Source organism: Orbicella franksi, chromosome 12, assembly GCF_964199315.1.
Source record: "Orbicella franksi chromosome 12, jaOrbFran1.1, whole genome shotgun sequence".
NCBI lineage: Eukaryota > Metazoa > Cnidaria > Anthozoa > Scleractinia > Merulinidae > Orbicella > Orbicella franksi.
Window position 1 is genome coordinate 22,446,847 of NC_138156.1, and position 15,233 is coordinate 22,462,079.

Genomic DNA, 15,233 nt, shown 5'->3' on the forward strand with positions numbered 1-15,233 from the left:
ATGTTTTATTCTTGTATATATTCTACTTGCCATACACCCTAGTTTAAGGTATCTGCTTTTTCGTATCACATCTCGTTCGTGCAAAATTCATGTTCTACCGATTTTCAATTTTTTGGTTTATCGTTTCCATGGAAACATCGATTACCTTGAGAAATACATTATACCAAACTTCAATTCATTTCCAATATTACAGGTTTAATTTTCATATCGATCCCATTAAGGGAAATCGACGTCTGTTAAAAAGCTGATTGGAAATGCTTTGTGTGGTCCAGAAAAAAACTATCGAAACTCCTTAACACATTTCAGTTTCAATCAACAACTATTAAAGTCGCTAGAAACTGAGAGAAATCAGATTGTTATAGTTATAGCTACAGATATCTATATTTTTCTGTTCTGTAATAATGCGGGGAAACCATTCGCGCATTTTTAGGATCATTTATCGACAGATCTAGAGGCACCTTCGTAGCCAAACGATTGCGAGTTTAATTGTTTATTTGGATTATGCTACAAAGTAACAGTGTGACACGAACGCTTACTAAGTACATTTTACTGCTGTTCGGAATCTTCAAGTGTGATAATCACTTTTCCATCGCCTTCTTTCACTCCCTCTTTCTTGACGGGGTTCCCTCCATTGTTGAAAGAGCCTCCCCCTCCGGCAATGGTTTTGCCGCTATTTTCCATAACGCCCCCTCCAGAATACCCACCCCCGGCACCAGGGAATTGAACTCCTCCGCCACCTCCCCCAAATCCACCCTTTCCTCCGTTCAACGAATTTCCTCCTTCCCCTCCGTTTTCAAAACTCTTTCCCCCCTTGGCAAGTATGGCAGATTCACCGTCCCCGATTAAGCCACCTCCCGCTCCACCTTCAAATGATTTTAAGGAGGAACCATTCACGAGAATCGTTCCCCCGTTCCCACTGGACCCGCCGGACTGAGATCCCTCTTCGACGGTCTGTCCCGGATCCCCATCATGGTTATTTCCTGGCTGTGCACCGCCTCCACCCCCTCCCCCAGCAACAATCAAAGCAGCGTTAGATGAGAAAGTGATAAATGTCCCCCCTCCACCTCCCCCAGCTAACGGTGGCACGCCAAATGTCCCATGGCTACCTGCCTGTCCCACGAGTATCTTCAGCAATGTTCCGCGAGTGAGGTTGAAAGTTCCCTTCATGTAAGCGCCCTTGCCGCCCGGTCTTATAACTACTGAATCTCCATTTTTTCCTCGGCCTTGAGCACCCGATGCTCCCCAGGCCTCCATGACGTAAGATCCGTTCAGAGGTACTTGCCATATTTGGATTCCTTTGTCTAAAGTAACCTTTCCCTGTAGAGTGGTTCCTTGGTACCCGGACGTGTTTGTTGGCCCCGTTGGACCCTGGCCATCGAGAGTTGTAAATGTAAAGTTGAAATCTGGGGATGAATAGCAAATCATCAGTTAAGAAATGTTTAATCTTATCATAATGCTTAAATTTTTCCTTTTGATGCTGGATACTCTTCAACAAATAGTAGTTAAAACTAAAAAATCAGTTTCAGCAGAAAATAGAATGAGTTCAGTTAAGCGCTTTTCTTCAGGTAATTCTTTCCTCATTTAATAATAATTATTATCATTATCATTATCATTATTATTTCTATCATAGCAAATTGCAATAGTTTGTAATTTAGATTTTAACCAGCATCATATGTTTCTTTTGTATTTTATTTTGTAACTATTTTTTTGTAATGTTGTTCTGCTTTAAATTGTCATACAAATTAAGATAATTAATTCAAAAAAACTTGTAATGATAAACTACTTGACATAAAGGACAGTTGCGCACACAAACCAAATCGATGAGGCCAGCGGTAGTGCTGTCCCGTGAATAACAGTTAGAGCATGAGAGCGAGAGCCTCCTTCCTATTAACACTGACTAACAGTAATGAAGGTTATGGTACGACCGAGATTACGTGCGTACAGCAGCGTGACACAGAACTTTACGACTATTACGCACACCCCCCCCCCCCCTCACAATATTACCCTAAAGCATATCTCACCTGCACAAAAACCGCCCATCTTGTCAATATCATAGTTTTCAGTAATGGAGCACCATAGCTGGCCAACAAAAACACACGAGTTGCGAAGTCTTCCTTGGTAAAGGAATGGAAAGACACAACATCCGCCATCTCTGGTTGGCCAGGTTTTGCATTCAGCAGGAGCTGGTGATGAAAAACATAACATTTTATTGTATAAAGTGTAGTTTTTTGTAAGGATTTTAGCCAATAGGAAAAATCATAAATGCCACATTTGCGTGTAAATGTTTCGATAACCATGACGTCACGATTATTGGTCCCTATACGATCGGAAAATTATATCTCATTAGGGGGACTTGGAATATAAATTACGTGTCAAATAAATCGATTTTAAATATTCCTACCCAGTCCCGTGCTCGTTTTGAACAGGGCTAATTCGGCACGAGTTTGTACCCTTGCTGTGCGAGCTCTAAGAGGATGGACAAAAACGGCGAAGGTTTTCCCCGACCGTTCTCAGTATTTTAAGCTTGTACATTTCTTACCAGGCTTATTGCTTTCTGCGGAATTCTCTTTTCTAATACGAACTATCTGCCCGTACAGCCATCCTGCTTCCCTTGTGAGACCGTCATCAAAGTATCCAGCGGTTTCACTTGACAGTTCACAGAGTCCTTTCTTCTTGGAGTGCTTAAAATTGTAAGAACGGCATCCTTCCTTCCTCGAGCAAAGATGTGCGCACGAAAATGAATTGGATGTTCGCTGCCGTTGCATAACGTGGCCCTTTAAAAGAAAATTCTCTCGTGTGGACACAAGCGACTCCACAAGCTTACATGACGTAGGTGTTGATACTAACGAGATGACGGTAAGTGTGAATGCGAGATGAAGGTGTAAGATGGCCATGTCTGAAACTGAATCACACACTACATTACGGTCAGATGCCTTTGTTTTCTCTTATTCGTAGTTGATTCGTGGTAAGGAAAAAAAACAATGTCCCAATCCTGCTTTTTCTGACGGCAGGATAACGTCTCACAAGTCTGCATATTGCCTGAGAGAAGGGGAATCCCATGTGAAAAAGTCGGGGATACTCGTCGTTACGCTTACGTGTGTAAATCACAGATTTTGGTCGTCTTTAGAGTGTTTACGACGAAACGCCACTATTTTTAGCTGTCAAAGTATGTTTTAGGGTTCTCTTTACGTTTTAAAGTGCATGGGATCTTTTAGAGGTCAAATACAGCTCGACCCACACTCAAACTGGTCTTTTTTAGGGTTTAATTCAGATTTTCCGACGAGCATCTTCACGTGGAAGTTCCCCCACGGGATATATTCGCGCAGTTTGTCCATCAATGTCAGAGATATCCGCTAGCTTTAACTGAAGCAGCATAACTTTCAACAGTTTTAATCAAACAACCGGGCCTGGCGTCATAATATAGAGTGCAAGTAAGCAACACGTTCACGGAATATTTTAATTTTTGTCCCTCTAGCTAGAGCTAATATTTACAAAACTTTAAACAAATCTTGCAATAGAAATTAGCCAAAACAAACTATACCTAAAGGACATGGAAAAATTACAGACGTGTCAAATTCTACAAAACGACGGTTAACAGCGGAAAACACGCACGCCTGTGACCTCTAAAAGAATGCTTTAACACATTTTAAAAAATGGCTTTATTATATGGCTTTGGCTTGTGGCCGATATAAGGCGCGTTCTGATTGGCTAAGAGCGATATCTGAGCGGTCATTATGTAGCCGTAATGCCCACGGGCCGATTACGGATTATGCAAGTTAGGAGGAGCCCGGCTCTGAAAATGGAAGCGCATTGAAACGATGAAAGCCAATTAAAACCAGTAAGAGAAAGTAAATTTAATCCGAGTAGCTAAAAGTTGACAGATTTTTCTTTAACAAAATTTATATCGAAGTCGTTTTTGACTTACCAGCCGGAACCTTGGTGGGGATTAGCAGTCCGGAATATCCCGATAAATTAGGACATCTGTGATGTCACGAAACTCACGTTTCAACCAATGAGAATGCGTGTTTTGATTGGAGTGTTGTGTTTCACAACAAACCAGGAGATTCAAGATGGCGGACAAAAAGAGTCGCGAAGACTTTCCAATGCCATGAATGCGGGCCTTCAGGAGGTATATGTTTATCTCGAATTGAGTTAAATACTGTCCAAATTATAAAATAAAAGGAAAGTTTGTGTTCGCGTTCCATGTCACAGACAATTCTGCCCAGGTAACGATTATCCTCGGAGCGAAGGAAGCACCACAGAACGCAATGCGGGCCACGTTTGACGAGCTGCTGTTATCATTCTTTGGAAAAAGACCGTACAATCGGTAATCGGTAAGAAATTGAAAACAACTGTCATAAAAATGAAGGAACGATGCATTACTCAAGCTTTATAATAACAGCAGTTCAGGTACACTTGTAACGCCTCAAATTCAAAGAGAGTTTACCAAATATCGACGTTGTTTACAACCGTGTAATTTGGCATGATGAAACTTTAACAACACTAGAACCAGTAAAAAATATACACAGCTTAATGAAAAATACGTGAATACTAGAAAATAACGCGTACACTTTACTAACCTTAATATTTGGCCACAAAATCGCGTCTACATCGTCGCTTGACACCAAAAAACTCAATGATTAGAAGACAGTCAACGTTCTCCCACTACCAAAATGGCCGCTTGTTCTTCTCAACGTTTGGTCGCAAAAAGTCCTGGATAATGCTGGCCAGACTCTATGCGAGACTGGAAACAACGTATTTTCTTGGTCCGCATAAAAGGTCCGTCATTTTCCCTGCTAACAATAGCCTCATGACGTCATGACTGTCCTAATTTATCGGGATATTCCGGACTGATTAGTGAAAAACAATCAAAGTTTACCGAGTCTGAGGTAAAGCTAAAATCGCTTAGTGAAAAACACCATCGGCAGATCTGTCATGCATCCTGAGCAGAACACCACGAAGAAACTTATAAGTTATCATCTTAGTCGAACAATGACTGAAATATTGAAGTCCGCCACAGTTCTCACGAAATAGATTCCATTGCTTTAACAAAAGCAAGTGTAAATCAGCTTCCAGGATCATCAGATGTAAACAATCGGGCGGTTTCTGTCGGTAGCAGTATTTCTGATAACTGCAAAAGTCTTAGACGGCCTTCACAAGGCTTGAAAAGTTCATCCATAAATCCCAGAATGAAGAAGGCGAAGATATGATGTCGAAAGCGAATGGCGAAGATCGAGTTATTCTGAGCAGTACATTCTGAAGCATTAGTATTTTCTTTCACCGAAAGACCGTTGGTTTGGACTATTTTGAAGTACTTTCTGTCTTTTCTATATGCGTGGATGTTTCACAACAAAAGTCGGAAAAACTCCCCCATCGAGTTGTGGCACCACGATACTAAAATACCTTTTTGAGGCTGTGACAATCATTTTTCCCGTAAAGAAATGTGTGTTTTTAACGGAATACGTAAAGTTCACAGACTGTGTAGTTTTGCCGTGGGTTTGAGACGATGAATGAATCGGTAAACGCGCGCATCGCTGGATGTAAATTGGCGACTTCCGCCCGAATACGTCTTTTTTCTTTTCTTTAATTCATGAGTCATATAACAAACAGCTTAATAACCTCGACCGTTCGGTCGTAACGGGAAAATCTCAAACCTCGGCCTACCGTATTAACCTCGCTATCGCTCGGTCAATACGGCAAGGCCTCAGTTTTAGATTTTCCCGTAACGACCTCACTCTCGGTTATGAAGTAGTTATTATTCTAGTTTAAGTCCTACCTATATACAATTCAGCATAAAATGCCCTTCAGAAACAAGTGTAAAGCAAAAAAGGTCGAGAGACCGAAGTTTAAATGAGATTGACTAATGCGCAAATCATACAAATGTCAAGAACAGTTCGTTTAGTCCTCTCAACACTATTCCCCGGGGTATTTTACATCGATCGTCCGACCAAAGCCATATTATTCCAAAAACTGACGTTTATATGAAAAAAAAATGTTTCTATTTATTGTCTGGCTTCCTCACATGGATATTTCCAAGCTGGCATTTAAATCAGTTCGTCTTCGAACTGATTCTTAAAAGTGATAGCGACTCGTTGCAATTATCGGTCGCGGGGAACATAAGACTTGCTTGGAATTATTTTATTTTACATTATATTCCTATTCTTGGCTTTTCCTTATTAATACGACTGAGAGACCCAATATTAGCCTTTCTCGTCGCTATTGTCGAAAACTGCCATTAAATGTTGCACTCACCGTTCTCTTTCCGTCAGCGAAGTGTCACCCACAAACTGAAGCAAGAGAGAGAGAAACTTAGACACTCAACAGCTGCCAGTGTTTTGACACGAACCTGAATGATTCATTTCGAACAGTCGCATTGGCGAAGTCCCTTCCCTTAAAAACACTGTCTAAATATCGTAAAACAGCGAAAGCGACCATGAAAAAGAGTTTCTCAGTTCAAATTAGAGATAGCCGTGATCCTGCCCCGACATATTCAATCGTAATCTTTGTCGCATCCACGCGCAGTATCCACCAACACTTTAGATTCTGAGATTATCGACTTAGATATTGCTGCAAGTTTGAGAAAACTTGAAGCTTTAAACACTATTATCCTTTCTATTATTATTGTTTTTTTATTTTCCCCTTTATTGCTAAAATTAGCTGAGGATTTTTGCGCCCTGTTTATGCTCGTTCCTCAGAAGAATTGTGCCACCAGTTCAAAGAATGGAGCAAAAATACGAACGTGCTTGGATCTAGTGGCCAAGAATATTAAACTATGGCCTTTTTTAAAAGGCCATAGAACTTAAAAGTTCTTTTTCTTTCAGAGGGGAAAAGTCGAAAAATAAACAGATAATTATAATTCAGTTAAAAATTTGCATTTATATTTTTTAATTTTGGAGCGCTGATGTCATGAGCACCCCATGGATCGTTACGGTAAACTGTGTCTGTTCGGAAGGCCTTTTACAGCCTTCCGATTTTCTTAAGAGAATTGCCACCTCGAACTTTCGTGATACGAGAAATGTAATGCCTGTTGCTTTCGGATTTATAAAAATGTCCTTTTGGGCACCGAAAAAAAGGCAGCTATAATTTTGAGAAAGGCAATAAGATCTAGGGTTTTCGAGAAATGGACAAAAAAAAAAAACCCTAATAAATTCGCGAACACCCAAGTTCCCCTAGAATGGAATCCAGATAGCCTAAAATAGCATTTTAAAGCATTTGAAAGAAAATCGTCGCTGGTTACGCCGGCCCGTTGATGTTCCATTTAGGTTATAGTAAAGAATTACTATTTATCGGAAAAGGGACTCCACATATCTGATAAAGCCACTAGTGGTCAGATCCCACAAATATAGATAGCGAGTAATTCAAAGCAACCATTGTTCAAATTATACGAGAGATGTAGCAGGAATCTACTCTACCTTAGTCAGTGAAAGATGGTAGGTTAATCCAGGGATTATCTTCAGCTTAACTTGTTCTCGTTCACGGTTAGCTAGTCTTCACGGCCACCAGCACTTTTAGAGGAAGTTAATTGAACTTGCATATAAACAATGAACAATTTCCACGATTTTGACATTTAAAATTTACCTTCTGTCTCTACCTTGACATGTAATTTTTAATGGGAACATTAATAAGTTCTAGCCTGAAAACGGTTCAGTTCAAAATCCCCGATTATGTATTCTCCTCTACGTGCAATCACAATGAATGTGTAAAAGCTCTTCATTGCGTCTCCAGTTTGTGGCAAAACTGAATGTGGGTTACAGTTTTAAAATCCGGTCGTGGTTCAGCAGCTGTTTTCCTAGCTACCAGCAGCCCGGCATGCCTTACGGTTGCTTAAATAGACTATTTAAAGCTTAGCATTTGAAGCTCAACTTGTCAGTCTCTCCAGAGTTTACCATCTGTCATATAACGCCTTTCTCCTACCAGAATATTAATCATCTCTTGTCAGCTGGGCATGTAGCACCTCTTCCAGACCTGTAGTTTCATTGGTTCTGGTAACCTGTAACTTCTATTCATTTATGTATTGTTTCGTGAGCCAATACCAAACGGTGCCGTTTGGACAGCTACAGGCCTGCTCCGACTGATGGTGTCAACTTTATCCTACAAAAGTGATTTTTCGGTACTTGATCTCGGCAAAAGATGATTTAGAATTACTCCAAACGTTACTCTTTGTATGGTCACGGTTTTCTTGTATTTCTCTCGATTATTTCTAGGAAATGCACAGCACATGCAGCGAGACACTTATCTTGAAACATTTTATAAAGGCCTGGCTAAACTAAGCAACTGATTCCCGGAAATAATGTTGACTAGTTTCCAGTGCTGCTCGTTAAAAATGTTCCCCGGCAACGGCGAGTGCACAACAATGGCTGACGGCGAAGTCGAAGTAGAATAGCCAGAAGCAGGTCATAGAAAAGGAAAGGAAAGAGGGAAAGGAACTGGAAGAATTAACAATTATTCCATGAGCGCGCGTTGGATATGAGACGGTAGATAGCAGAATTAAGTCTTTTTTTCCTTACAAAGATCGTTTCAACCGCTCGCAGAAATCGAAGATTGTCTACAAAGCCAGATGCTGGGATTGTGATGCTTTCTACATCGGTGGTAAAGCTGCTAGTTTTTACCCTCCCTCTAATCTACCCATGTGTATTTTAATCAGGAAGTCCAGCGAATTAAAAGGTCCGTAGCTTGGAGATCCACCCCATGTCATTTTTCTTTTATCTTGCGTGCTTTCCTGCACTCGCGTATTCGGTGTCAGGATCCTAAACTATGCCTAATCGGTTTCTGAAAGATGCTAGTTTTGGCCCTCCCCCAAATCTACATACGTGTATTTCACTCGTGGAACTCTATAGATCTGGACATTGCTTGGGTTAGAGCTTCTCGCCCATGTCAACTTTCTTTTCTCTCGTAAGTTCTCGGGCGTTTAGAAAAGCGGCACACTCGCGGTTTTGGTGTTGGGATCTCAAACTATGCTTACTGGACTTTTTAAAGAAACTACATTTTGCCCTCCCTGAAATCTACGTGTATTTCACTTGCGGAAGTCTGTCGCTTTGAAGAATGCTTGGGTTAGAGATTCTCGCCCGTTTATAGTTTTTTCTCTCGCATGTTTTCGCTAGTTTAGGGATGCGGTACACTCGCGTTTTTGGTGTGCAGATCCCAAACTATGCTTACTGGGCTCTTTAAAAATGCTAGTTTTGGCCCTCCCTTAAATATAGACAGGTGTATTTCACTTGTGGAAGTCTATCGATTTGGACAGTGCTTGAGCTGGAGATCCTCGCCCATGTATATTTTCTTTTTTCTCGCGTATTTTCGCTCGTTTAGCAATGCGACACACTTGTGTTTTTGGTGTCGGGATCCCAAACTTTGCTTTCCGGACTTTTTCAAGATGGTAGTTTTGGCCCTCGCTTAAATTTACACACGTGTATTTCACTTGTGGAAGTCTCTCGATTTAAACAGTGCTTGGTTTGGAGATTCTCCCCTATGTCAATAAGCCCTTTGCACGATCCGGTCACATGGTACAAAATCACACATGCTGGTGAGCAAGTTCCGCAGTGGGACTTCCAAAACAAAGGCAGCTCCAGGTGGACTGGTACGAGTGGCATTGTTTTGGAAGTCCCACTGAGCAACTTGCTCACCAGCATGTGTGATTTTGTACCATGTGACCGAATCGTGCAAAGGGCCTATTTTCTCTTCTCTCGCGTCTTTGCGTTTTTGGTGTCGTGCGCCTTAACTATGCCTACCTGACTTTTTAAGGATGCTAGTTTTGGCCCTCCCCCAAATCTACACACGTGTATTTTACCTGTGGAACTCTATCAACTTGGACAGTGCTTGGGTTAGAGATTCTCGCCCATGTCAATTTTCTTTTCTCTCGCGTGTTCTCGCGCGTTTGGCGATGCGGCACTCTCGGGTTTTTTGTGTGGGGATCCCAAACTATGCTTACCTGACTTTTTAAAGATGCTACTTTTGGCCCTCCCTCAAATCTACACACGTGAATTTCACTTGTGGAAGTCTATCGATTTGGACCGTGCTTCAGTTAGAGATTCTCGCCCGTGTAAATTTTTTTCTCTCGTATGTTCTCCCGCGTTTAGCGGTGCGGTACACTCGCAGTTTTCGTGTTGGGATCTCGAACTTTTGTTACTGGACTTTTTAAAGATGCTAGTTATGGCCCTCCCCCAAATCTACGCTCGTGTATTTCACTCGTGGAAGTCTGTCGCTTTGGACAATGCTTGGGTGGGAGATTCTCGCCCATGTCAATTTGTTTTCCCTCGCGTGATTTTGCACGTTTAGCGACTCGGCACCTTTGCGTTTTTGATGTCGGGATCCCAAACTATGCTTACTGGGTTTTTTAAACCTTCTAGTTTTGGCCCTTACCCAAATGTACAGCCGTGTATTTTAATCAGGAAGTCTAGCGAATTAGAAAGTCTGCAGGTTGGAGATTCTAGCCCATGTCATTTTTCTTTTATCTCGCTTGTTTTCCTGTGTTTAGCGATGTGCCACACTCGCGAATTTGGTGCCAGGATCATAAACTATGCTTAATGGGTTTTTAATAGATGCTAGATTTGGCCCTTTTTCAAATGTACACAAGTGTATTTCGCTTGTGGAAGTCTATCGACTTGGATAGTGCTTGGGTTAGAGATTCTTGTCCATGAATATTTTCTTTTCTCTCGCGTGTTTTTGCGCGTTTGGCGATGCGGCACACTCGCGTTTAAGGTGTCGGGATGCGAAACTATCCTTATTGGGCTTGTTAAGGATGCCAGATTTGGCCCTTTCTCAAAGTTACACTCGTGTATTTGACTTCTGAAAGTCTATAAAGTTTGACAGTGCTTGGTTTGGAGATTGTCGCCCATGTCAATTTTTTTCTCCCGCGTGTTTTCGCGCGTTTAGCGAGGCGGCACACGCATTTTTAATCGAAAATCCCAAACTATGCTTACCTGACGTTTTAAAAATGCTAGTTTTGGCCCTTCCCCAAATCTACACACCTTTGTTTCACTCATGGAAGGCTATAGATTTGGACAGTGCTTAGGTTGGAGATTCTCGCCCATGTCAATTTTCTTTTCTCACGCGTGTTCTTACACGTTTGGCGATGTCGCACACTCGAGTTTTTGGTTTCAGGATCCAAAACTATCCTTATTGGGCCTTTTAAAGATGCTAGTTTTGCCCTACCTCAAATCGTTACATTTCACTTGTGGAAGTCTATCGACTTGGAGAGTGCTTGGGTTGAGTATTCTCGCTTATGTTAATTTTCTTTTCTTTCGCGTGTTCATGCGTGTATAGCGATGCGGCACACTCGCAGTTTTGGTGTCAGGATCCCATACTATGTTTACTTGGCTTTTTAAAGATGCTAGTTCTGGCCCTCCTCCAAATCTACACACGTGTATTTCACTTGTGGAAGTCTATCGATTTGGACAGTGCTTGGGCAGAGATTCTCCCACATGTCAATTTACTTTTCTTTCGTGTGTTCTCACGCGTTTAGCGATGCGGCACAATCGCGGTTTTAGTGTCGGGATCCCAAACGTTGCTTACTGGACTTTTTGAAGATGCTAGGTTTGGCTCTCCCCCAAATCTATACACGTGTATTTAACTTATAGAAGTCTGTCGAATTGGACAGTGCTTGGGTTGGAGATTCTCGCCCATGTCAATATTCTTTTTTCTTGCGTGTTTTCGCGCGTTTAACGATGCGGTACACTCGCGTTTTATGTGTGGAGATCCCAAGCTAAGCTTACTGGCTTTTTTTAAAGATGCTAGTTTTGGCCCTGCCTGAAATCTACACACGTGTATTTCAATCAGGAAGTCTAGCGACATAGAAAGTCCGTATGTTGAAGATTCTTGCCTATGTCGTATTTTTTTCATCTCGCGTGTTTTCATGTTTTCACTTAAAATATGCTAAATGGGATTTTGAAATATGCTAGTTTTGGCCCTCCCTTAAATCTACACACCTGTAGTGAACTTTTGGAAATTTATTGAATTGGACAGTGCGTGGGTTGGAGATTCTCACCCATGTTATATTTCCTTCATCTCGATTGTTCTCGCAAGTTGAGCAATGTGCCACACTCGCGCTTTCGGTCAGGATCTTAAAGGATGTTTACTGGGTTTTTAATAGATGCTAGTTTTGGCCCTCCCTTAAATCTACACACGTGTATTTCACTTGTGGAAGTCTATCGATTTGGACAGTGCTTGGGTTGAAGATTCTCGCCCTTGTCAATTTTCTATTCTCTCGCGTGTTTTCGCGCGTTAAGCGATGCGGCACACTCGCATTTTAGATGTGGGGATCCCAAACTATGCTTCCCTGACTTTTTGGAGACGGTAGTTTTGGCCCTTTCCCAAATCTACTAACGCGTATTTCACTAGTGGAATTCTATCGATTTAGACAGTGCTTAAGTTGGAGATTCCTGCCCATATCAATTTTTTTTTTTCGCGTGTTCTCGCGCATTTAGCGATGCGCCACACTCGCGGTTTTGGTGTCGGGATCCCAAACTTTGCTTACTGGGCTTTTTAAAGATGCTAGTTCTTGCCCTCTTTTAAATTTACACATGTGTATTTTTTTCTTGTGGAATTCTATAGATTTGGACAGTGGCTGGGTACAGATTCTCACCCATGTCAATTTTCTTTTCTCTCGCGTGTTCTCGCTTTTTTAGTGATGTTGCGTCTTCGCGTTTTTGGTCTCGGTATGAAAAACTATGCTTACCGGGCATTTTGAAGATACTAGTTTTTGCCCTCCCCCAAATCTACAAATGTGTATTGCACTTGTGGAAGTCTATCGATTTGAACAGTGCTTGGTTGTGACTGGACCAGAAAATTCCATTCCGATGACGATGATCGACTGAGACTGATTGGTACCTTTTTATTTCACTACGCGGTCGAGATAAGCAGTGAACAAATAAAAAAAAAATGTCACTTCTAAAGTACTCGTTCGTTCTTTACTCATTTACTAGCAGCCTCGTTCCCAGGCTCTCGTCCCTCTGCCTTCCCTGGTAAGGCAGAGGAAAGGCAGCCTGGGAACGAGGTTGATTTATTGACAGCCCGCGGCTCCTTTAGAGGGATATCTGCGAAGACTAACCTGAATATTGTTCGAAGTTTTATTCCAGAATCACTCGTGAACGGACGCAAAGAAGACGCCCGAGAAATCTTGACAAACGTGGCAAGAATCAACAGGAGAGACATGTCAAGCGACGAGCTTCAAGTACCAGAGACCACAGCCAAAAAGGATTTCTTGGAACATGGAAACTGGCCAAGCTGTCAATCATTCAGTTGTATGCATGGTGAGCGACAATTTCCTTGCAATTGCTGGTTTTCAGTGTCACGCCATTCAAAATAGATCAAAATAAAAATCAAAACCGTTCAATAGATAAAGTCCAGAATCTGGGAAATGAAAAAAGGTAAATATGCAAAAACTCTCGCCAAGATTCTGCTCACAGCAATTTTTCTTATGCAAGATATGCGGAGAAATTTTTACCCAAATTTATAGAGGTTTCTATCGAGACGCCATGCTGGTGCCCATCCAAATTCCCCGAAATAAGTCAGTTTTTTAACCATCATGACAGCTTTCTAGGCCGTTATGTAAATGCCGCGTCACGCAAAAGCTTAATACGGAACTTCAACCCGTCCTAAATGAAAACGTCAGTAGTGAAAAACTCTTTCTTTGTTAATTCACACCAGATGTAGTTTCTTTTGTTCATTGTTGTCTAGCTAGTTACCAATACCTCGCTTTAGTTCTAGTCTTTTTAAATCTTGTCATATTTTGTGACCGTCACTTCTGAAGATGTATATGTTGTAGCATACGAAACGTCAAGTTTAATATACCATGCGAAACCTGTTTGTTATGTTTGTAACCGCTGTTTGTTTTCTCTTTCTCCTGAAACTCCTAAAAGGTACCAAGATCCTGTTTTTTGGGCGTGTCTTGAAGCTTTTTTCCCCCTAAGGTACCAATCCACCGTAAGAAAAAAGATGGCGCCTGTACCTTTTACCACAATGCCTTGCGAACCTAACGCAGCCTACAAGGCACAAAGAAAGCCAAACTTTTACAATGTTTGTCCCTGTAGTAAGGAAATTGAGTAGCCTACGTTTGAGGATTTTATAACTTTTCTGTACGCTTTTATGAACGTTATTAAGGTTTTCGTGCGCTAAGAACTATGGATAAATGTACCAGTCGCCATCTTTTTTCCTGCGGAGGAAACATAACAAATTATCTGCTGTCATTTTTAAAGGTACCGGAAAAGCTACCGCTATTTTGAGGCTTAACACCCTAAAAGTTGCCAAAACCGCGTTTTTAACCCCTAAAAGGTACCAGGAGCAGCCCTGTCATTTTTACCCTAAATCCTCGAATTAGCGCCCCCCCCCCTCGAATAAGCGCTTCTCCTATCGGCCGAAATTTAAAATAAGCGCCCTCTCCTCCCCCCCCCCCATTTTGTGGACGAGTAATGAGAAAACAAAGGATGTATAGTTTTCGTCATGTAGTATGAGATTTGTACATTGTTTCAGTTTGTGAACACGTTGAGTGAACACGTTGAACACGTTAAGTGCAAAGGGTGCCGCGATTTAAACTTAAGGATCAGCTTTTTATGTCAATAAACAACTTATGTTGCTGTTTACGCGCAGATGATGTATTAAAAAAATGATCATGTCAGGCCACGATTTGGGAAAAATTAAATAAGCCCCCCTCCCCCCCCCCCCACCTCTCCCCCTCGAATAAGCGCCCCCATCTTCTCCTAAATTTGAAATAAGCGGCCCGGGCGCTAATTCGAGGATTTATGGTATATGGGAGTACCCCCTCCGGGAGTGTGGACTAGGCCTCAGGCGTATATTATGTTTATTGTGTAATGGACTTTTTTTTACCGCTTTCACGCTTTTCCGATTTTTCCATTCAAACAAAAAAAATAAACTTCACCACTGGATTCATCATGCCAAATTTAGTAAATGTGTCAGGTTTCATAAGCAACGCTTTGTCAAATTTGACGTGGTAACTTCGTGAATGCTCGTGTTATTTCTGATTGGACAAAAAAATTGGAAGCTTTCCTGGAACTTCGACAAACTGAAAGATGTGACACGACCCCAGATTTAGACAAGGAAACGGTATACTAGAAACCAACAGACCACAATGCCTTTTAATCACTATATGAGAATCACATGTTGGCAAACTATATGTATAACTATCTCCTTACTCTTTCCGGTTGCTTCATAAGATTACAAGCAAAAAGCGCGAAAACATTAAGCCTGATGAAGTCCAGAATAAGTATCGAAAGCTCGAAACT

General features: G+C 41.6%; 1 protein-coding gene across 2 annotated transcripts; it reads right to left on the minus strand.

Annotated features, from left to right (window-relative positions):
• Positions 1–388: 388 nt before the first annotated feature.
• On the minus strand, positions 389–5,023 carry LOC145463527 (uncharacterized). 2 transcript variants are annotated; one of them, XM_081447287.1, is made up of 2 exons: positions 2,540–5,023; positions 389–1,403 (listed from the first exon to the last, which is right to left on the minus strand). In XM_081447287.1, the coding sequence occupies exons 1-2, from the start codon at positions 2,892–2,894 to the stop codon at positions 547–549; spliced, it is 1,212 nt and encodes a 403-aa protein (XP_081303413.1). In that variant the 5' UTR covers positions 2,895–5,023; the 3' UTR covers positions 389–546. The 2 variants fall into 2 exon arrangements, with proteins under 2 accessions (XP_081303413.1, XP_081303412.1); XM_081447286.1 differs by lacking the exon at positions 2,540–5,023 and adding an exon at positions 2,022–2,239.
• Positions 5,024–15,233: the final 10,210 nt, after the last annotated feature.

Coding starts and splice junctions, on each gene's coding strand:
- LOC145463527 (XM_081447287.1), bottom strand. CDS start 2,894: ATGGCCATCTTACACCTTCATCTCGCATTCACACTTACCGTCATCTCG. Junction 1,404..2,539: donor CGCAGAAAGCAATAAGCCTG/GTAAGAAATGTA, acceptor ATTCATCCCCAG/ATTTCAACTTTACATTTACA.